The 24089-nt window shown below is 34.1% G+C and overlaps 2 protein-coding genes and 1 long non-coding RNA gene across 3 annotated transcripts; 2 read left to right on the top strand and 1 right to left on the bottom strand.

Annotated features, from left to right (window-relative positions):
* The first annotated feature begins 716 nt into the window (after positions 1-716).
* Positions 717-2561, top strand: LOC133858630 (polygalacturonase-like). Its single transcript, XM_062294105.1, has 3 exons — positions 717-1253; positions 1424-1713; positions 1845-2561. Exons 1-3 carry the CDS (start codon positions 810-812, stop codon positions 2290-2292), a joined length of 1182 nt encoding a protein of 393 aa, XP_062150089.1. The 5' UTR covers positions 717-809; the 3' UTR covers positions 2293-2561.
* A 2237-nt stretch (positions 2562-4798) lies between these two features.
* LOC133866122 (uncharacterized) lies at positions 4799-7333 on the bottom strand. Its single transcript, XR_009899862.1, has 4 exons — positions 7247-7333; positions 6992-7083; positions 5111-5573; positions 4799-5011 (listed from the first exon to the last, which is right to left on the bottom strand). It is a non-coding gene; the product is annotated as an uncharacterized LOC133866122 (long non-coding RNA).
* A 10737-nt stretch (positions 7334-18070) lies between these two features.
* Positions 18071-20288, top strand: LOC133858628 (polygalacturonase-like). The gene is made up of 3 exons (XM_062294102.1): positions 18071-18576; positions 19218-19507; positions 19593-20288. The coding sequence occupies exons 1-3, from the start codon at positions 18133-18135 to the stop codon at positions 20038-20040; spliced, it is 1182 nt and encodes a 393-aa protein (XP_062150086.1). The 5' UTR covers positions 18071-18132; the 3' UTR covers positions 20041-20288.
* The last annotated feature ends 3801 nt before the right edge of the window (positions 20289-24089 follow it).

The following is a 24089-nucleotide window of genomic DNA, read 5'->3' as shown; positions in this document are numbered from 1 at the left end:
GCAATTCAATGAATATATTTGGGAAACATATATAATTGGAGGTTGTTTAGGTAAATGAAAGATTGAAAGGAGAAGGAGGAGGTGTTGATCTTGTGGTTAAAGCAAAGAGAGGCGCCGCAGAACACAGCACCAGGAAACAAGAAATGGTGGCTGCTGGGGGGGGGATGTTTTGATTGCTATGTCACGTTAATGTAACCGGTCCTCACTGCTTTCATTCCCTTCTTTTCTAATTTAATGTAACGAACACCTTTCTGTTTCTCTCCTCTCAAGCAACCATGTACGTCCATTAATCGTCCTTTCTCACTACCCTACGTACAGACACCCACTCCTTCGTAAGTATATATGCCATGTTTTCAAGTATAATTCTTCGCATCTATATATATTCCCTTCTTTTGGCTGTTTTCTTTATCCTTAAACAATGAGAAGAAGTCACATGAAAGAGAAAACAATGAGATAATTAAGTATATATGAATACAAAGAATGGAGTGAAATTAACAACATATATTAGTAGGAATATAATCCAAATCCATATCCGTAATTAAGGGTATTGTGGTAAGGAAGAGATTAAAGAAAAGTTTAACGTAAACATATATCCATATATTCAAAGTTCGGTTCGGCGCAGCTTTGCGTACAAATTTGACATTCTTAATTAGTCCCATCAAAGCCTATAAATATACGCACCTCAAACCGTTACAACTCCACCACCAATACTACTACAAACTCCTCAACTCTTCAACTCCCCATATAACTTCTCCCTCTCGATCTCTCTCTCTCTCTCTCACTCTCACAATTATACAAACACACGCAAAATGGGAAACCACAGAAGTCCTCTTCTTGTTGCGCTTGTGTCTGTCTTCTTTTATTCCTCAGTCGTCTTAGCTGCTCCAGTGACCTATAATGTGGTCAGTTTGGGAGCCAAAGGAGACGGCAAGACGGACTCTACCCGGGCTTTCCTTACTGCATGGACGCAAGCTTGTGCCTCCGTAAGCCCCGCCACCATTTACGTGCCTGCGGGGAGATTCTATCTTCGCAAGGTGGCTTTCAACGGGCCATGCAAGAACACGGCGATCTTAATCCGCATCGATGCCACGCTTGTGGCCCCATCGGACTATAATGTCCTCGGAAATTCCGGTAGCTGGCTCGCCTTCAGCCACGTTAAGGGGGTTACGTTATCTGGTGGGATTCTTGATGGCCAAGGCACTGGCTTGTGGGCCTGTAAGGCCTCAGGCAAGGGTTGCCCCACCGGCGCGACGGTACGTTGAGTGACAAATTTGCCCTTTTATCGTTAATTAGTAGTTTCGTGAGTGAGTGAATAATCCCATGTTCTGGAGTAGAATATTTTATTTTCTGCATCTTTAATTAATCTATATATATATCCCTCTAATATAATAATGGGAGCTTTTTCTTGGGTGTATGCAAGCAGACACTGGAATTTTCCAACTCCAACAACATCGTGGTGAGTGGGTTAACCTCCCTAAACAGCCAGATGTTCCACATCGTCGTCAATGGCTGCCAGAACGTGAAAATGCAAGGCGTCAAGGTCTCCGCTGATGGCAACAGCCCAAACACCGATGGCATTCACGTGCAGTTATCGTCAGGCGTCACCATCCTCAACTCCAATATCCGGACCGGCGATGACTGTATCTCAATTGGCCCCGGTGCCACCAACTTGTGGATGGAGAACATTGCCTGTGGACCGGGCCATGGAATCAGGTAAAAACATTACATGCATGATGCATTGCAGACCATGTATATATATTTATATAAAAAAGAAAATGCTATTTAATAGAATGTTATAATACTGTCAAATAACTTGATTTGATGAACGTGGTTGGGTGGTGCAGCATTGGGAGTCTAGGCAAGGACGCGAACGAGGCTGGAGTGCAAAATGTGACAGTAAAAACAGCTACTTTCACCGGTACTCAGAATGGGGTGAGGATCAAGTCTTGGGGAAGGGCCAGCAATGGTTTTGCTAGGAACATTCTTTTCCAACATGCCGTCATGGTGAATGTCCAGAATCCTATTGTAATTGATCAAAATTACTGCCCCGACAACAAAGGTTGCCCTGGACAGGTTTCTGGCGTAAAAATTAGTGACGTGACATACCAAGACATCCATGGATCATCGGCGACAGAAGTTGCAGTGAAATTTGATTGCAGTCCGGGGAATCCCTGCAGCAGAATAAGGTTGGAGAATGTGAAGCTAACTTATCAGAATCAAGTCGCCGCAGCCTCTTGTAGCCATGCAGTCGGGACATCTTCCGGTTTGGTCCAGCCCACAAGTTGCCTGTAGTCAGGGGGGGAAGACCCAAATTCATATCTTAAAATTAATTAATTAAGCATATATAGAAAAGGAATCTCTATAGTTTTGTCCTTACATTTCTAGAGGACAAATTACAATGATAGTACTCTATAGTATGAATGATATATAGTACTCTAGAGGTCATTGAAGAAGGTCTATTGCTCGAGTCTGTGGCGTTGATAGCCCATTGGGCTTTCTTGGAGCCTGGCCTTGCAATCAGCATATGTATTCGTTTGAGGTTTGTTTTGGATTCAGCTATATATGGAATTTATAGATAATTAATTACTATGAGAATGAGTTCACAGTTTAATTAAAATCCCATTTCGAACTTGCATTTGACACATCAAATTAATAACAACCGTGAAGCTCAAGCTTCTGGCTGCTGTAATAATATTTTTAAAAATGATCATATCGATCAAGAAGTGTGGAAGTAAGAATGAGAGTGTGTGATCCACTTACACTCTCCTCATACTTGGTCCGCTGCATATTCATGTTGGAATTTCATAACAATATAATTTTCAAAGATTTAGCTATGTGTATTTTTGTAAATTTCGTTAAATTCTGACAAACACCTAAATTATAGCATTTTTTTTCTTTTTCCAAAAAAAATGAGGGAGTATTTTGAAAATTTTGGCATGATTTAACAGCAAGTCATAACGGAATACCTGTTATTAAGACGTTTTGAAAATTGGATACCCTAGTTTGAGACGTTTTGAAGTTTAGTATATATCCTTAAGTGAAAAAAAAAAAACAATAGTTCGGTATCCTTAAGTGAAATTATCTCACTTATTATACGGAATCCTCTCGTTAATTGACCATAAATCGATTGAGTGGAAACAAGCTCCAACCCATAAATAAAAAAGTAATCATATGGAGGAATCCAATGGAAACAGATATCTCATTTTAGTGAACAAACTCATGCACGCATGTGTTTTTTGCTTTGCTAATTTCCTCTACATGTATTTTTTTTTTTTTTTTTTTTTTTCAAATTTCATTTTACTCTCTCATGATTAATTTGTTAATGACTGGAAATCGAGATACCCAAAAAATGCACATAAGAATTGGCCAAACATTCAGCCTCCTTACAGACACAAATTAAAGAGACAAAACCAACAAGCTTAAGCACCCGATCGAAAACCATTACTACAAACACTAGAAACCAACTAAAAAACAGATCTACAGAAAACTAGCCTACATAAATTGTCTGAAGAAACCAATTTAATTACAAAAAAAGAAAAAAAACTCAGTGTTAGGAAATATTCCCAAAAGTGAATAAATGGGGTTATTGAATACATATAAGTCCACCTATATATGAACCCAGAAAGACCGACTAAGCCTAAAACTCATCAAGAGACACTCGATAGAAGACAAGAAATATCGATCTTGAAAGAATTAATTAAACCCAGGATACCAAAAGCAGGAAGGATCAAATCTTGAGATACCGGGAACTATGTGTTGGAAATATGGATTCTGGATATGCTGGGAAGAGATCTCGGAATCAGGGAATCAACTCCCACCCAGTTTGGAACATCAGTTGAGCCTTGTCTATAAATAGGTGAAAACTACCAAGTATGAGATAGATGAATTTTTTACAATTGACACTTGATATAAATTCTTCTCCAAATATTGATTTAAGCATCAGAGTGAGTTCCAGCTGGCACCCTTGGTGAGCTCCTTTATTGATATATATTTATTATTTTCTAGAGGTTGATGAAGGATTTTGCCAAAGCCCGTGCCACTTTATCGGAAACTGTCCTAACATCCAACAACACTAACACAGTAATTATGCAAAAGCAATTGACTGCATATGCCAACACAACATAAAAACTATCTGAGAATTAACCATCAACTTCTCGTGAATGTTCCAAATACGACATAGAATAACATTTTCCACATTCTTCTTAAAACTACCACTACAAAAAAAATTGAATTTTGCCACTTCCAGGTTGCCACGTGTATTGGGCCAATACACGTGGCAAATTGTTAGACACGTGTAAATGGCCAAGTGTGCGCGGCATGGTAGATCTGGGTGTAGCGAAATGCACATTTTGCCACGTGTACAGTGAATACACGTTGCCATTGTGCCACGTGTTGCATAAACACGCTGCGACACGTCAGCCACGTGTAATATACACGTGGCCCCTGTGCCACGTGTATAGGCGTACATGTGGCTGATGTTGGCCGATTGTCAGCCACGTGGATATTTATCCACGTTGCCTACTGCTGGCCACGTCAATTATCATACACGTGGCCACAGTCGGTAGATGGCATTTTGCCACGTGGCCAGGTGCCACATGGCAATTTTTTTTTTCTCCCCCCCTCCCCCCAAAAAAAAAAAATCATAAAATCTATTTTACCCAAAAATATCACAAAAATATTAAGACAACATTTGAAATTTACCATGAATACAAAATCAAATTACACAAATCAATAATTAAGAACGTGTTTGTTAATTACACAAACCAACACAACAATACCTACAAATCTGAAGACCATGTACGAATAAACGTGTTCGTTACTAACAAAACAAAATTACACAGAATATCTACAAATCTGAAGACCATCTCAAGGATCACGAGCTCCTGTACCAGGCGTGTGTTCGCCAATAGGCGATTGCTGCGCAAGGGATGGTGTAGCGGTGTCCCGACGGGGGAGTGTTGGCTCAGCTGTCGTCCAATAGGCGAGAACGGACCAATCGTTGTCGTATTACCTGCAAGTAATGAAAATAATTAAAAAATATAAAATTATATGCAAATTTAAACAATGAAAACAAATTAAAAATAAGCAGTTTACACAATATTAATCATACCTGCAGATGCACTACTAACAAACGACGTACTACCTTGGTTTGCAGGTGGAGACCACTGAGCACCTGGACACCCATGTGATACTCCCATAGAGGTGAGGACGACCTCGAGTTGCACAGGTGTTGCTCCAAGGCGTCATTCCTCTCTCTCTCTCTCTCTCTCTCTCTCTCTCTCTCTCTCTCTCTCTCTCAGCCTGTAGCAACGTCTCCATCGTCGCCATCCTCCTGTCATGTACGCCCAGTCCCGAGATGTGCCTTGAGATGCTCCCCCTTGTGAGCGAGCCCGATACGAGAAACATGTCCCAAGAACAGGAGTAACGTTCGGGCCAACTTGCCGAACCCTCTTCGCGTACTCAGGCCTCCCCAACGCCTGTTCGTACTCGTCGTTCGGTGCCTAACACACTGTGTCTACTGAGACGCTCTGCGTGGTGGTAGGATCACTGTGTAAATTCTGCGTCATCCTCTCCTGTACGTCGTCAACAAAAAATACACATGTATTCAATACATACTTTATCACACGCAAAACTTAGAAATATTAGTAAAATATTTCAGTACATACTTTAATATTAGTAAAATATTGAAATATTAGTAAAATATTTCAATACATACTTTAATAAAAAAATATTAAAATTAATATTTTTTAAAAAAAAAAACTGAAAAAGGGCGCCACCCTTAGATTAATTTTTGTTTTTGTTTTTTTTTTTTTTTTAAAACAAAAAAATATATTAATTTTAATATTTTTTTATTAATTACTGTAGAGGGCATTTTGGTCTTTAAACAAAAATTAACACAAAAAAATGGAATATTCCATCCAAGTTAACGAAATCTTCTGACGGATGGGGGCAAAGTGGGTAACGATGGTAATTGGATGCTCTCTTTTGGTCGATGTGTCAGTTCATGGGGGCATGTTGACAATGGCTGGTAGTTGATGGGAGGAAAAGGTAATTACCCCAAAATTTTTAGAACCTTCCAACATTAACCCTGTTTTTTTCCCGCATTTTTTTTCTTCCGAATATAGTAAAATTCATCTATATTCATAGCAACGTTGAAATTTTTATAACGCTTTCGCATCTAACGATTAAACTTAGATTAAAGGGAAATTTTTTTTTAATAACATGGCCATTTTTTAAAGTGTTTGAATTTAGCGTTTGTTTCAAATTGTGGACTTCGTATATTATTTTAAATTTGCATGGTCAAAAAGAAAATGTTTTTACATTGTGGACAGTAAAATTCATATATATTCATAGTACCATGCAATTGTTAGAACATTCGCACATCTACATTTAAACTTAGGGTTTAGGGTTTAGGGTTTGGTGTTTAGGTTTTTTGGTTTTATGTTTTTCTCCACTTCACAAAAACTCCAAAATTCATAATAGCACATTAAAATATATATATAAACCTCTCACATCAATAATTAGAATTAAAAAATAAAAAATAATAAAAACACAACATTATAGTAAAATAAACACTAGAAAAAAAAAACAAACCTTGAATGAGACAAAAAATTTGAATGAGTGTACACAAAAATTCCATCATCCATGTAATAACCAAATAAAACAAAACCAAAACAGTCCAAAAAACAAAAAACAAAACAAAATCATATATATACAAATTACAATAAATCAGTAACATTGCAAAATAAAAATTAAAAAAAAAAGGTAGGAAAAACTATGCTACGTGCTGTTTTCCCAGTCCAAACAAATCAGAACATATCACAAACAAATCAGCAAAATGTACAGAGATAGAGGAAAAAATTAAAGACAAAAAATGGGAAAAAAATTACTCACAATAAATTTCGTAGTGTAAGGATTTAGGGTTGCTTATGTACTTGCAAATATGGAGGAAAAAGGAAGAAAAAAACATTAGCAAAATATATGTACAAACCGAGAAAGAGAGAGAGAGCAAACTGAGCTGAGAACATGGCCACTACCGGAGCAAAACCACGCACGGCCGAAGTATATTGTCAGAGAGTAGTCCTGCACAGCAGAGAAAGAGAGGGAGAGAGAGTGATAGAGAGAGAGAGAGAGAGAGATATTAGAGAGAGTAACCGGTATTGTACGTCAGAGAGAGAGAGAGAGAGAGAGAGAGAGAGAGAGAGAGAGAGAGAGAGAGATAGCCGGTGAGAGAGAGAGAGATCACTGGTGTTGGACGGTGACCACGCTGGAGAGAAGGCCGGGTAGCGGTGTAACGGATTGTGCTGCGAGAGAGAGAGAGAGAGAGAGAGAGAGAGAGAGAGAGAGAGTTGAGACCTGAGAATAGTTCAACTTTCTAATCCAACAGTGATGTATAGCATAATGAGTATCAATTACGATATATTTTTTTTTTAATACAATCACTTATTATATGTTTGACAGAAAGAATCTTAGTTTTTAGATATAAAAAACACTATTATATCTTGTCAAGCCAAAGGTTTATCGTTTATATATTTGTTGGCTAAAAGCTTCACTTGAACCCAAGATCTCAATTCATATATCCATGATACTATTGGTGTTTTACTGATATATAATATTACTACTGGATAATTTCACGATTTTAGCTGTTCTTTGGAATTATGTTCGATCATATACATGTTGGTAAGATGCATGTGTAGTAATTATATATAAAATATAAACAATGCTGCAAATAATTAATGAAATGCCATGAAGACTAACATGGTCATTAATAAGACATTAGTTTTATTTCTTATCCTTATATCATTATTAATTGTTACTACTCTAGCATAATTGCTCTCTAATGAACATGATGGTAAGATGAATGAGCAGTTTAAAAATTAAACTTGTAAATATATTTATTACTCATAATTGACATTACCCACTAATAAGGACAATGTAATCTGTCGCTTTTCTCTCTTTTTGTTCTTTTTTAAGTTTCACATAACTATATATCTTTTTGTTTAATTATACAAAAAATATATATATATATTACCATGTATATAATATGTAGCGTCAGAAACTTCTTCTTTTTTTTTTTTTGGCGATTTTTAGATTTTAATCTAATATATAATTAAAATACTTCTAAGGATAGCTTTTACAAAGTGCCCTAAAATAAACTGATTTTACTGCATACTTTTTCCTGCATAAATTTATATTTTTTAAAAGGATTATTGTAAAAACAATTCATGCATGAATTAAAATTAATTTATCCTTTTAGCAGGTAATGATAATATCTTTAGTCTCTGAAATTTGAACAGAGAATGAGATTAATCACATGAACACACAAAAAAAAAAGAGCCAAAAAATTGAAGCACTTACCTATACACCAGGCGTCCGGGGTGGGCTCCCGGGGCTGCTAGCTGCAAGAACGCCTCGGGTGTCGCCGGAGAAGGTGCGGCGAGCCAGTGTCTTCTCGATCTGACAGAGATAGGGGCCGGGCGGAGTACGAGCTAGAGAGAGAGAGAGAGAGAGAGAGAGAGAGAGAGAGGGCCGGATTGAGTGAGAGAGAGCGCCGGAGAATGGGTCGTTAGAAGGCCGCTGGCCGGAAGAGAGAGTGAGAGAGCTAGAAGGGGGATCTTGATCGAGCTAGGGAATGAAATATTATTAATTGCTTTTAGAATTAGGGTTATGGACAGTTGTTAAAAAACTGTCTGGAATTTTCCGGAATTAGAAAATTCCAAACGGTTTTTTAACAACCGTTGATGTATTTATAGATGGTTGGTAAAAAAAGTCCGGAATTTTCCGGAATAGAAAATTTCAGACGGTTTTTTTACAACCGTCTATGTATTTCTAGACGGCTATATTCAAACAGTCTATAATTTCTAATTACGGACGATCAATTTATAACCGTCTATATATTTATAGACGGTTTTAAATAAAGCTGTATGGAATTTTATAATTCCGGACGGTTTTATTAAAACCGTCTGTATTTTTAATGTCGGTTAAATTAAACTGACACAATTTTTTTTTTTTTTTACTAACGGTTTGAAAAAAAAAACGACTATAATTATTTTTTTATAGACAGTTTTTTAAACCGTCTATAAAAAAAGTCCAAAAATCCCTTTTTTTTTGGTAGTGCAGTGACGATAACTGTTGGTAATCGATTAGAGAGAAAAATATAAGCTCCAGACTCGGAGAGAGAGAGAGAGAGAGAGAGTTTGTTTTCACCGATCATACAAGTTGGGCTGGCCAAAAAAATTGATAAGCTTCAAACTTAGAGGTAAAGAGAGTTTTGAAGATTGTGGTAAGCTTTAGAGAGAGGTAGAGAGAGAGAGAGAGAGAGAGTTTGTTACTCTGATTTAACCAAACATGCAAGTTGAGATGTTCTCTCTCTCACTTACCCATTTTCGCCGAACATACATGAGAGTTATAACTCTGGGTATGTATGGTAAACGATTTTATAGTGAATTTTTTGTTTGAATAATAATAAGAAGTAATTGATATGATATAAAGTAATAAAAAATTTGAATTTTTTTGTAAGGAAAAGTAAAATGTTTAGTTCTTTAAGGGATTTTTTTTTGTTTAAATAATAACAACAAAGTGATTGATATGATAAAAAAAAATGTATGAATTTTTTTAGTTTGAATTATTTTTTTTTAGATAAAAAAATGGAATGGTTTGCCAAACTTTACCTTTGTTTCACGTTCAACAAAAATAAATAAATAATAAATTAAAAAATTAAAAATTTGGCATATAGGAACAAATACTATCGATATGGGGATCGGAAGCCGAACCTAAGGGAGTTTGCTCTAGATCGATCATCTTCATGTGCTCAGCGTACAAATTATTTGACGCCACCTAGATTTTATATTGAAATTCTAGCTGGATTGCTTACTCAACCGACTAATTAATCTTATTCAACACAGAAAATTATTTCTTTATTCCAATCTTATTAATATTCGTTATTTTCTTTATTTTTGGCATTAGACAATTTTTTTTTTATTTTTTTTATTTTTATTTAAGTCGAGAACTGGCCCAGCTAAATGGCAAAGTGACAGCTGACAAATACCAACCAAATTACTAAACTGTGGTAACTCGACCAGCTAGCAAGTTTGAAAAATGGAGATGGTTAATTAATTAGGTGTTGTAATTATGAAAAATCAAAAGACAAATAAGTTATAGAAGTTGAATAGACATGAAATATCAAAAGACGGATTAAGATCCTCTTAAGTTGTTTGCCCAAATTTGAGAAAAATCGGGCCGATGATTGTGAGAGACTATTTACAGGACCTACCTGATCAGATAAGTAGTTTGACAACCCAATTTTTATTTGTTTAAATAAATTCCATAAGTAATACCTACCCAAATTCTCGAATAAATAATTTAAGAGGATATGAACCCAAAACTAACTCCAAAAAAAAACTTATTCATTGTCTTCGTTACTTTGATTTGCTTGAGAATATTCCTTATCAACTAACAATTCAATCATCAATATTATATCACATGAAGTTTTCATGGGCGGCGTGAGGTTAGCTGCCAGCCATGAGACCATGATTCAACCAAGCATATTACATGTTGGTTATGGAGTTTTGCTTGTAGAGTTCGTATCCCATTTCTAAGGTCGACCCAGAATAAATGAAATATTGCAAAAACATTCCTTCATCACTCAAATTAGATAGAGACCACGCCTCATAAAACAGAAGTCACTAGTTTAAATCTCTCCTCTCTCTCTGATGTGGACATGTAAAATAATAATAAAAATAATCCCAAACCCTTACATTAATTATAGCAAGAAAACATAGACTACTTTTTTAGTCCTTTATTCACATAATGCATTAAATACACCCTCTCTTCAACGAAGCTTCTCAGTTTGTAACGTAGTGCCCCTCTCAAGAGAGAAACATTTCTTTACTGTGAAAAGGTTTTTTGTTGAAGGGCATGGAAAAAGATTGAGTATTTTCCTGCACGTTGTTTGTTGAGAGAGAGGCTCCAAATCTAACAAAATTTTATTCTCTAGCCTCTAACCCTTCGGATACATGCAATCTTTTCATTCCCGATGATAACGGAAAGTCAATGGTTTAAGTGGCAAGCTAAGGGCTGAGGCCTGAGGTTGACAGAATAGAATACAGATGTGCATGCCGCTAAAAAAAACTTCAATATTAGCGGCGTGCATGTCTAAAATAATTACTTTTTCGACGTGCTATTAATTAGGGAAGTGGCAAGTTATATCATGCTACTATTTTAATATAGTGGCATTTATATTTTGTCATGTCAGCATGTAGTGGCATGTCATCTTGACTAGGATTGTTAATTTTTGACACGACCCGCAAATTTGATATGAAGTTAAAAGGTTAGAGTTAAGCTTAAAAATGTTCGGGTCATAAAAGAGTTTACCTGTTAGACCCGTTTAATAAAAGAGTCGTTACAATGTCAACCTGTTTGACCCGTATATTTAAACATTTTTTTTCAACATTAAAAATTAAATCTAAACAATCATGTTACCTCTCTATTTCTCTCACTGTCTAAAGAGTAAAGACTAAACTAAAAAAATCTCACAAAAAAAAAAAAATTAGTTTTTTTCTTTTATTGAGTTAGAACTTGAACAAAAAAGGCAAAGACTAAAAAAAATTAGTGGAGTTTTTTTTTTCTTTCAAGTTTTCAAACTTAGAAGTTGAACCAAATTAAAACAAGTAAACAACAAAACAACTCAATGCTTTATATTTCAACTGTAAAATAATATGATTATTCAAACAATATGATTTTTTTTTTTATTTTTTTTAGTTTAAATTTGTGTTTTTATTTTTATTTTTATAGACTTTATTAATAAACGGGTTAAACGGGTCGGGTCGGGTCAACCTGTTATTTAACAGGGTCGTGTTAGGGTTTAAGAGTTTGGCCATTTTATTTAAACGAGTCGTGTCAGGGTTGACCCTTAACAGGTTGGCGGGTCAAACGGGTCGTGTCAACCCGTTTTGACAGCCCTAAATTCTTGACACCCCACTGAATAGTGGCATTTTATATGGACACGTCATTGACTACAAGAAATTCGCCCATTAGGGGCGACATTATCAGCGTTAACTAAAAGTCGATGCTAATTATCGACTTTTAGTCGACGCTAATAGTCGACTATCCGCATCTAATAGTTGACTATTAGCATCGACACTACAGTCGACGCTAATTGTACAAAAAAATGCTCTATTAGCGTCAACTTTGTTGTCAACACTAATGTGTCGGTGCTAATAGCCTCGTAGGAAATTTTACCTCACGTGGGTTGAGAAATAGCAGTGACATTTTAATATTAACGTCCACTTTCTTCGACGCTAATAAAAAACTATTAGCATCGACATCTGGGTCGACACTGATGTGGTAACTAAAGAACCACATCAGCGTCAACACCCAAAGTCAACGCTGATAACCTATTATCAGCGTCGACATATAGAGGTCGACGCTAACAATAGTTCATTAGCGTCGACTATGGGGTCGACGCTAATAACCCTGTATAAAAAAATTAATTTTTTTTAAACAAATTGAAAAGTATCAGCGTCGACCCCAAAGTCGACGCTGATAACCATATATAAAAAAAAAAAAAATTAAAATTCTTTTGAAAAAATTGAAAAGTATCAGCGTCGACTTAAAAGTGGACGCTGATGAGCATGTATAAAAAAATATATATATATATAAACCTATTAAACTTTTTTTTTTTTAAAAAAAGAAAACTTCTTTTTATATTATTAGTAAAGTTTTTCTCTTTTTTAGTTTTTATTTTTTATTTTTTATTTTCTGAGTTTTTAACGACTTTGTTTTTTTATAGCTAGGTTTTATTTTGTATCATAAACGAAATTTCATGTCAAACCAATCAAAACATGCCACGTGATCCTATGTCTCATAAAAAAACATAAAAATGAAGAAAATAGGTAATACATATACATATATACAAAAAAAAAGAGAGGAAGGGGTGGCAAAAAAAATAAAACTTTACAAAAAAAAAATGATTTTCATATTATTAGTAAAGTTTTTTTTTTTTGTTTTTCTATTTTTCTAATCTTATGAATTAATATTTTCTATTTCTTTCTTTCTTTCTTTTTTTTTTTATTATTTTATTTTATTTATTTATCCGTTCGCATTAATTCAATCAATAATGATAAGATCAATCTAATCGATCCTCACGCATTAATTTGATCGATCAAATTTGACACAATTGAAGGTTCGATCAAACATCCTATCTATCATTATGCATCACTTTGATCGATCGAACAATATGGATTTTGTATTATTAATGCTTGTGTATTAGTCCGATTAATCATTATAAGATCAATTCGATTGATCGCGATCCAATCGAAAGATCAATCAAACTTGACATGATTAAAGGTTTGATCGAACATCTAATCGATACTAATGCATTAGTCCAATTATTGTAAGATCGAATAAACCATAATCTTATTTAGAATCAATAGAACTTGACATAATTCAAGTTTTGATCGAACGTCTGATCGATTCTAGTTCATTAGTCTGATCGATCAAACTCTTTGAATTTTGTATTATCCTTACGCATAGTATGATTGATCGAAGGATTGATCGAATGATTGATCATTAGTCTGATCGATAATGATAAGATCAATCTAATCGATTCTTACACATTAGTTTAATCAGCTGTGATACAGTTGAATGATCGATTGAACTTGACACAATTGAAGGTTTTCGATCGATCATGGTTCATTAGTTTGATCAATCGGATTATTAGGATTTTTTTACTATTTATGCTTGTGTATTAGCCCGATCGATCCTATTGCATTAGTTTGATCAATTGAACATAATACGACTAAAAGTGTTATTATTATTATTTTTATATAATAATATTTGATTTTTTAAAAGATTTAAATAATATAATTTGTTTTTTTTTAAAAAAAGGCCAGGTGGCGCGTGGGAATTGTCCCACGCAGTGTACCTAGCCAAACAATTGGCCACATGGAATAATTCCACGTGGCCAATCAGGGACGTGGTATTATACCACGTCCCAAATGGGCGACGTGTGTTTAAAATACACGTCGCCCATTGTAGCATTTTTATTAAATAAAAAAAATACATATTATATATATATATATATACACATATATAATTTAGACACTTAAAGACAAATACAAACCCTAACCCAGGCCTAAGTATTTGTACTGTACATAGTGCTAAACCGTAAGCCCTAAAATTAAACCCTAAACCCTAACCCTAAAACTAATTAAACTCTAACTCTAAGTATATATACTATATACAGCACTACCCTAGGGTACGTTAGAGTTGATTAAATATTTATATACACATAAAAAGTATATAAACTTTAAATATATAAAGTAATATTAATTTTTAAATGTCAATAATTTTAAAACGTACTATATATATATATATATACACGTACGTGTACTATATATAGTACAAATATAAGATTAGGGTGGTATATAAATATTAAATGTACAATATAAGAGACTAAACCCTAAGTATACTATTTATATATAGTACGGAACCCTAAAACCTAACAGTAAGTGCATTTATTATATATATATATATATATCCATAAACCCTAAGGCTAGGGTATATACGAGTCATTATGCATATATATAGTTTCTAAATCGCTTACATGCATGCATACATTATGCATATATGTATATAGTATTAATTATAGGTTTTTTTTTTTTTTTTTTACTTTTTTATATATATTGATTTTTTTTAAAACTTATAAATTGTTAAGGCAATGGTGTACAAAACTAAACCATAATTTGGTGTTATATATGTATATAACACCAAATTTTCGTTAAGTGCTATATGCATATAGTACTAAACTAGGGTTAGGGTTATATTCGTAAAATATACTATTAACATTTGTATATGTTTATGTATATGTATGTATATATATATAGCACCAAATTAGGGTTTAGTGCATATAACACTAAATTAGGGTTAGGGTTCTATTCGAAAAATATACCATTAACACTTATATATATATATATATATATATATATAGCACCAAATTAGGGTTTAGTTAAGTGCTATATGCATATAGCACTAAATTAGGGTTATGATTCTATTCGTAAAATATACCATTAACACATATACGCGATTTGACTAAATGAGGAGAGTTGAAATAAATTAGTACTAAATTAATAAGGGATAAAATAAATAAAAATTTATTTATAGTACGTCCACAAATATAAACACTAACCCTAATTAGGGCTAGGGTTTACTTATAAGTATACCATATATAAGGATCTAAACCCGTAAACTCTAAGTATACTATTTACATATAGCACATAGCCCTAAAACTTAACCCTAAGTGTATATACTATATATAGCCATAAACCCTAACTATATATATATATATATATATATATATATATATATATATATAGCACAAATCTAAGGTTAGGGTATGTACGAGTCATTATGCATGTACATAGTTTTTAAACCGCTTACGTGATTTATGCATGTATATAGTATTAATTATAGATTTTGTATTTGTTAATATATTTTTCCTCCATACAAAGATTGTTAAGGTGATAGTGTATAGAACTAAAACTAATTGGGTGCTATATATATATATATATACACACAAGTGTTAATGGTATATTTTACTAATAGAACCCTAACCCTAGTTTAGTGCTATACTTGTGTATATATATATAATGTAGAAGGACTTATACGAGATTTGACTAAATGATGAGAATTGAAATAAATTAGTACTAAATTGATAAAGTATAAAATAAATAAAAATTTATTTGTAGTACGTCCACAAATGTAAACGTTAATCCTAGTTAGGGTTAGGGTTAGGGTTAGGGTTTACTTACAAGTATATCGTATATAAGGAACTAAACCCTTAAACCCTAAGTACACTATTTACATATATATAGCACATAATCCTAAAACATAACCCTAATTAAGTGTATATACTATATATAGCACATAATCTTAAAACATAACCCTAATTAAGTGCATATACTATATATAGCCATAAACCCTAAAACCTAACCCTAATTAAGTGTATATACTATACATAAACTCTAAAACCTAACACTAATTAAGTGTATATACTATATATAGCCATAAACCCTAAAATCTAACCCTAATTAAGCATATATACTATACATAGCCATAATAATAATACGGTATTTTTTTTTTTTAATTCTAAAAAAAAAATTACATCAAAGGATTTATATGCATTGTGTATAAAACGAGTCATTATGCATGTATATAGTAGTATTATTTGTTTTTGTTTTTTTTTTTTTTTTTCATAAAAAAAAATTAGGGAAAAAAATAATTTTTTTTTTTAAAAAATACAGTTAACCACATGGCATATGGTACAAGTGTCCATGTGGACACGTGTACAAATACACGTGGCGGAATGTAGCCACGTGTATTTGAGACACGCGGCTATGTGGCCGCGTTTTGAGACACGCGGCTATGTGGCCGCGTCTCATAATTACACGAGTCCAAAGGGCCACATGTATATTAATCCACGTCCCCGTTTCAACATGTCTATAAATACACGCGTCTACATGTCTCCCTGCTACATCTTGCCACGTTGTCATTAAGACACGTGACTATCCGGCCACGTGGCTATAGTAACCTCTACTGTCGCCACGTGGCGGATGTATACATATATTAATTTACCCAAAATTCTAGTTCTCACTTCCCAAAATATTTTCTTCAAAATCTGCCCATTTGTTTTGGGTTGACTACCATGCCTAGTCTCATTCCTATTCCGCCATGTATTATAGACTATAGAGCTCAAAACCAGCCTACAAAAATTGGCATGTACAGTATTCTTCTTCAACTGGCTCCTCCCAAGCCTCACCACATCATTCCAAACAATAAGAAGGTTATTAACTTCCTTCCATATGCTAGCACTGAATTGCTACACTCAAAAAAATAGATGATCATGACACTTCATGCCATTTCGGCAGTACATACAAATCAAATTTAAGCTTTCAGAGTCCTTCACCTTGAGTTTGAGGGAGATGTTAGAATATATTACGAGATTTGATTTTATATTATAAGATTTGATTTCAGAATTAATTGTGATTGATTAGAGAATCAAGTCAAATCAGATTTGAAGTTAAATTACCACTTATCATAAAAGCTTAAGTTAATAGGAAGAAGTAAATTTAATCAATATTTTAACACTCTCTCTCACGTGGAGGCTCAAATTTCATTTTTAATAGGTAAGTGACGGAGTCAAGGTTTGAACTCATGACCTTTGGCTCTGATACCATGTTAAATCACCATTTATCCAAAAAACGTAAGCTAATAGGAAGAAGTAAATTTAATAATTAATTAATCAATACTTTAACAAAATACAATTAAATCTGACTTGATTTGATCTCTCATACCGTTTTGTATTCTCTCAACCTTATTGTAATATTATAAAGGAATAAAAGTAAAATGTAGCTATTTGAACTTTAATCCATGGATGTAGGTCATAAACCGATCGAACCATGTAAAATTCTTTGTGTTTATTTTCTTTATTCCGCTTTGTTTTTAATTTTTTTAATTTTTTATGATTATATATCTTTTTCTTTCAATGATGATGAATATATATATTAATTTGATTGCTATGTCACGTTAATGTAACGGGTCACTGCTAGCTTTCATTCCCTTATTTTCTAATTTAATGTAACAAACACCTTTGGACTACTCTTCTCTCAAGCAACCACGTACAAACGTTAATGTACGTGCATTCGTCCTTTCCATTGCCATCAGCTGATCATGATCGATCGATTGTCTTTCTAGTTTAATGATTATCTAAGATACCGCACATGCAGACACCCAGTTTGTCGTAAGAATGGAGTGAAACAACATATATTAAACATTATTAGTAGGAATATTATCCAAATCCATATATGCAAGCTATATCCTCTATACGTAAAGAAGAGATCAAAAAAAAAAAAAAAAAAAAAGGTTTAACGTAAACATTTATATATCAATCAATTCAAATTATGCGTACTAATTTGATACATTATATATATATTCCATCAAAACTAATTAACCTGAATTCCAGTCCTATAAATACACCTCAAAAACCGTCACAACTCCACCACAAATACTTCTCTCTATCTCTCTCTCTTTCTCTCTGATCTCTCTCTCACACACAATTATACAAACACACGCAAAATGGGAAACCACAGAAGCCCTCTTCTTCTTGCACTTGTGTCTGTCTTCTTTTATTCCTCAGTCGTATTAGCTGCTCCAGTGACATACAATGTGGTCAGCTTAGGAGCCAAAGGAGACGGCAAGACGGACTCTACCCGGGCTTTCCTTGCTGCATGGACGAAAGCTTGCGCCTCCGTAAGCCCCGTCACCATTTACGTGCCGGCGGGGAAATTCTATCTTCGCCAGGTGGTTTTCAACGGGCCATGCAGGAACAAGGCGATCTTTATCCGCATCGATGCCACGCTTGTGGCCCCATCGGACTATAGGGTCCTCGGAAATTCCGGTAACTGGCTCGTCTTCCGCCACGTTACTGGGGTTACATTATCTGGTGGGATTCTTGATGGCCAAGGCACTGGCTTGTGGGCTTGCAAGGCCTCAGGCAAGAGTTGCCCCACCGGTGCAACGGTACGTTGAGTGACATATTTGCCATTTTTTTTTTTTTAAAATTTTCAGTGAAATAATAAGTAGTACTATGAGAAGAAGTAATGTTTATTTAGCAGACTATTATACTTTTGCAATACAACTTGAATGAAGTGGGATTGTAAAAGTCCATCTTTAAATTAGTATTTATAAAAAAATGAAAACAAAAGTTGATTTTTAATACTATGTAATATATCTTAATTATATGAAAGTCGTGTAACAATCTATTAAATATATTTGAATTAATACTTTTTATTATTTTTTGTGAAGTGATTTTGCCAATTTGTTCCTCTTTGTTTTGAATGATATTTTTGTCAAACGAAAATAACTGCCTTTCCCACCACGAGCAAAGTATTAATTAAGGAAAATCGTACATACGACACTTGGGAATAATCCCATGTTCTTAGTGTTAATTATACATTGGGAATGTCAAAGTTGAATGATTTGCTTAATTAGGCTAGCTTCTGTTTCGTGCAGTAACCGGGTCCATCCCTTTAAGTTTGCACATATTTTATTGCATATAAAGCCTGGATCATGTTCCTTGATCATGTTAAGACATGTTACTTATCTTTTCTTTTATAAATAAATATAATAATGGGAGCTTTTTCTTGTGTGTATGCAAGCAGACACTTCAATTTTCCAACTCCAACAACATCATGGTGAGTGGATTAACCTCCCTAAACAGCCAGATGTTCCACATCGTCGTCAATGGCTGCCGCAACGTGAAAATGCAAGGCGTCAAGGTCTTCGCCAATGGCAACAGCCCAAACACCGATGGCATTCACGTGCAGTCATCGTCAGGAGTCACCATCCTCAACTCCAAGATCCAAACCGGCGATGATTGCATCTCAATTGGCCCCGGTGCCACCAACTTGTGGATTGAGAACATTGCCTGCGGACCTGGTCATGGAATTAGGTAAAACATTATCCGAACAAAATGATATTTAATAAACTGTTATACGACTACTATAAAATTTAACGGGTGTGGTTGGATGGTGCAGCATTGGAAGTCTAGGGAAGGACCTAAAAGAGGCATGCGTGCAGAATGTGACAGTGAAAACAACTACTTTCACGGGTACTCAGAATGGGGTGAGGATCAAGACTTGGGGAAGGGCCAGCAATGGTTTTGCTAGGAACATTCTTTTTCAACATGCATTCATGGTGAATGTACAGAATCCCATTATAATTGATCAAAACTACTGCCCCGACAACAAAGGTTGCCCTAGACAGGGTTCTGGCGTAAAAATTAGTGACGTGACATACCAAGACATCCATGGATCATCAGCGACACAAGTTGCAGTGAAATTTGATTGCAGTTCGAGGAACCCCTGCAGCAAAATAAAGTTAGAAAACGTGAAGCTAACTTATCAGAATCAAGCAGCCAAATCTTCGTGTAACCATGCAGCCGGGGCAGCTTCTGGTGTGGTCCAGCCCACAAGTTGCTTGTAGTGGGGGAAAGATATATGCAAATTCGGGTCTTAAAATTAATTAAGCTTAGAAAAGGAATCTCTATAGTTTTGTCCTTACATTTCTAGGACAAAAATGGTACTCTATGTATAGTGTGAATATTAGTTTGGTAGGTCATTGAAGAAGGCCTATTGCTCGAGTCTGTGGCGTACGTTGATAGCCCATTGGGCTTTCTTGGAGCCTGGCCTTGCAATCAGCATATGTATTCGTTTGAGATTTGTTGGATTCAGCTGTGGAATTTATAGATATTTATTAATTATTATGAGTACGAGTACAGTCTAAAATATCTCCACGTACGTTTTCCAATTTGCATTTGATACATCAAATTAATGAAAATCGAGTGTTTCAAATACATTATGATTTAGGGGTGGGCAAAATATTCGATTGTTGTTCATCGATCACCACCGAACAGCTTTCAATTGCTCACCACCTCTCAAAATAATTGAAATTCGGAATAAGTCGGAATAAGATATTTATAACAATTTTTTTTTTTTTTTTTCAAATTCAATATTATGAATAGGTGTCGGTTTGGTAATTGGTATAATTTTTTTTTTTTCGCCGGTTAACTGATCGACTATATACCGACTTACCGAATTAACCGTTTTAATCGAAAATTTCGAAATGATTTTTATCACAAATTACAAAAACTCAAATGAGGCCCATTAAACATGTCTAATTAAAGCATTTTTAGCCCACAAAACCTTTTGGTTTGGCTCCAAAACAACCCATTTTGGCCTATTAAAATAGGCTTGGCCCAATTTTAAAAGCTATATAATTGATAATTGGTTAACCGACCTAACCGGCCGACTATATATTAACTTACAGAATTAACCGTTTTAATCGAAAATTTTTGAAAGTAATACTTATCGAAAAAAAAAATTGGTGAATTAACAAATTTAACCAAATATTTTGGTTCGAAATTCGAAAATACTCTTATCGACACTAAATTAACCTATACACACCCCTAAATTTATGAAAATTATTTCATGAAGGAAGTCAATATTGGAAAACCCAGAAAAAGAATAAAAGGAGCATGTAGTGTTGTAGTTTATGTGTGGTTCTAAATTTCTAATTAAAGAATAAAAGAAAAAACCAGGGCAAGATCAAGAAGACAAAAGAGATCGATCATCATATCAAATAAACTAATTGAAAATGAGAAAGAACACAAAATATAGTATGAAATGGGAGATGGAAAAATAATATTTCTTTTTTAAAATTAAAAAAGTACATAAAAACGAAGAAATTAAGAACTTATTAAAATTTCAAAAAAATGCATGAAAACCGAAAAAGAAAATTATATATCATCGCATGGACTCGATATATGAGCAATAAACGTACACGTGGCATCCACTCAGCCCACAAAATGTACACTACGTAAATCCAGAACTGATAACACATGCACGTATAGGCCTGAGCTTTCTTGGTTTTATTTTTGATATCGCGGGCAAATATTGAGTATATATATATATATGCTATTAGGGTGCTCTCCAGAGCTTGAATTTTTCTTGAAGTAGTCTGAAAATATGTATCATGATTTAATGGAAATTAACAGAATAGTCAAATTCTTTGAAAGTTGAAAGCATTAATTAGTTAATTAAGTAAAACAACAATTAATGAGAGATATAGAGAGGAGAAAACAACATGCTTGAGAACTACCAGGGTTCCATGCATGCCCCTTTCCTCAATCTAAAAAACATTTGAAAGTAGTGGTTAAATAAAAAAAAATCAATAATATCTCCTAATTAAGCCTCTTTTGATGGAAAAATACATTAATTGTGTGGAGTTTGTGAAATAAGTTAGCTTCTACTTGATGGTGGCAATACGTATTCGCTTGTCGATGCATGAGTATAAAATTATATAAGTCAACATTGAATAAAGCCATAATGAAATAGAAACAAAATACAAAAGCGGAATAAAGGAAATAAATACACAAGACTTTACGTGGTTTAGTCTATTACTTACATTCACATGTTAAAACCTTAAAAGCTATGTATACTTTGCTCTTATTCTTTATGATGTTTACAATACCAATGATTCCTATATATAGAGAAAAGATGGTACGTGAATACAGTATAAATAAGATAGTTAAATAACATAGATTTGATTATCAACCACAAGAATTTGATTACAAGCACAATCACAATTCTATAATTAATATTATAACATCCCATAGAAACAAAATACCAAAGCGGAATAAAAGAAATAAATACACAAGACTTTACGTGGTTTGGTCTATTACTTACATTCACAGGTTAAAACCTTAAAAACTATGTACACTTTGCTCTTATTCTTCATGATGTTTACAATACCAATGATCCCTATATATAGAGAAAAGATGGTATGTGAATACAGTATAAATAAGATAGTTAAATAACAGAGATTTGATTATCAACCACAAGAATTTGATTACAATCACAATCACAATCACAATCACAATTATATAGTATAACATCCCATAGAAACAAAATACAAAAGTGGAATAACGGAAATAAATACGCAAGACTTTATGTGGTTTAGTCTATTACTTACATTCATAGGTTAATGCCTTAAAAGCTACGTACATTTTGCTCTTATTGTTTATAATGTTTACCATACCAATGATCCCTATATATAGAGAAAAGGTGGTGATAAATAAGATAATCAAATAACAGGGATTTGATTATCAACCATAAGGATTTGATTACAATCACAATTATATTATAACATCACTTCAAACTCAAAGTAGAAGATTCTAGAAGCTTGAGTTTGAAAATAAATTATTTTTTTTTTCCTGGAGATGGCAATAGTCGGTGGCAAAGGCCAGAAATGGTGCCGGTGATGATGGCTGAAAACTCGTTGGAATTGGTGGCAGTCGGCAACGGTGACCAAGATGGGCTTTTAACAACCATAGGCTGAAAATGGGACAAAATAATAGGCCAACATAGGTTCAACTATGTTCGAGGCCAACTTGGGCCAACTATGGGCTAAATATGAGGACCCATTTAATTAAAGGAGCCAAACCTCTCAACCTTAATCCGTTAATTTTAAGTTGAGTTTATATTCGTGTAAAAAATTGTTAGTCCTAAATATTGTGTGTAGTGTCGAGACATATATATAAGACTATAAAGGTATATCAAATTTGACCAATTTAATTAAAGAAGTCAAATTCCCCAACCATAACCCATTAATTTCATGTTGAATTCATATCAGATTTACGAGTCGTGTCAAAAATTGCTACCGGCCTCCTTGTACCGTGTTCTAACCTTTCAATTATGGACCAGGAAAAGTTTGGACAATTTTACCCTCATGTTATAAGGAACCAGCTATTTTCCAATTGCTTTCAATTGGAGAGGATCCTGGTCCTTCGATTATGAATTTTTGTCTTGATCATAAATGCAGCCACTAACTGGGTATGGAGTGGCCAAAGTTGTGGAATCCAGGCATCCAGAGTTCAAGACGGCTGAGTTGCTTTGGGGCACAATCGGATGGGAGGAGCACAGTCTCATCACGGATGTGGAAGGTCGATCTCTTTAAAATCCATCACACTAATGTGCCCCTTTCGTACTATACTGGAATTCTTGGTAAGTTGTCTGCTGATCATTCAGTTAATTCTATATTGACTTGGGTGTTAAATGACAATGAATGCTGTTGATGTATGAACATGCTCTGGAAATACATTTGTTAGCCAGTGAATTCTTTGTTTGAAGGAGATACTTTATCTTGCCCAATGCTCTGATATGCACACACAAAACTATATGTGAGTTGACATATATAGTTACTGCAATTTGTCGACCATCTGTTGTGTTGTGTAATATGTTTTGGTTGGGATTTTGTGTTGAGCTTTTTGTTGATACTTCAATTTTGTTTTCCCATATAATGATATAATTTTAGCTAACTTCCGATCTAGTTCATGGTCGATCTTTTTGTTTTTTATGTTAGCAATTACCAAGATAAAAGGGAAGAACACATCAATCAATTAATCCCAAAAAACAAAAAAACATAAAATAAAAAAAATCAGCTATGAATGCTGTTTGAATTAGTTGCATACCAAC

This window comes from Alnus glutinosa, chromosome 1 (genome assembly GCF_958979055.1).
Source record: "Alnus glutinosa chromosome 1, dhAlnGlut1.1, whole genome shotgun sequence".
In the NCBI taxonomy this organism is placed as follows: domain Eukaryota; kingdom Viridiplantae; phylum Streptophyta; class Magnoliopsida; order Fagales; family Betulaceae; genus Alnus; species Alnus glutinosa.
This window is presented reverse-complemented; position numbering and strand designations above follow the sequence as displayed.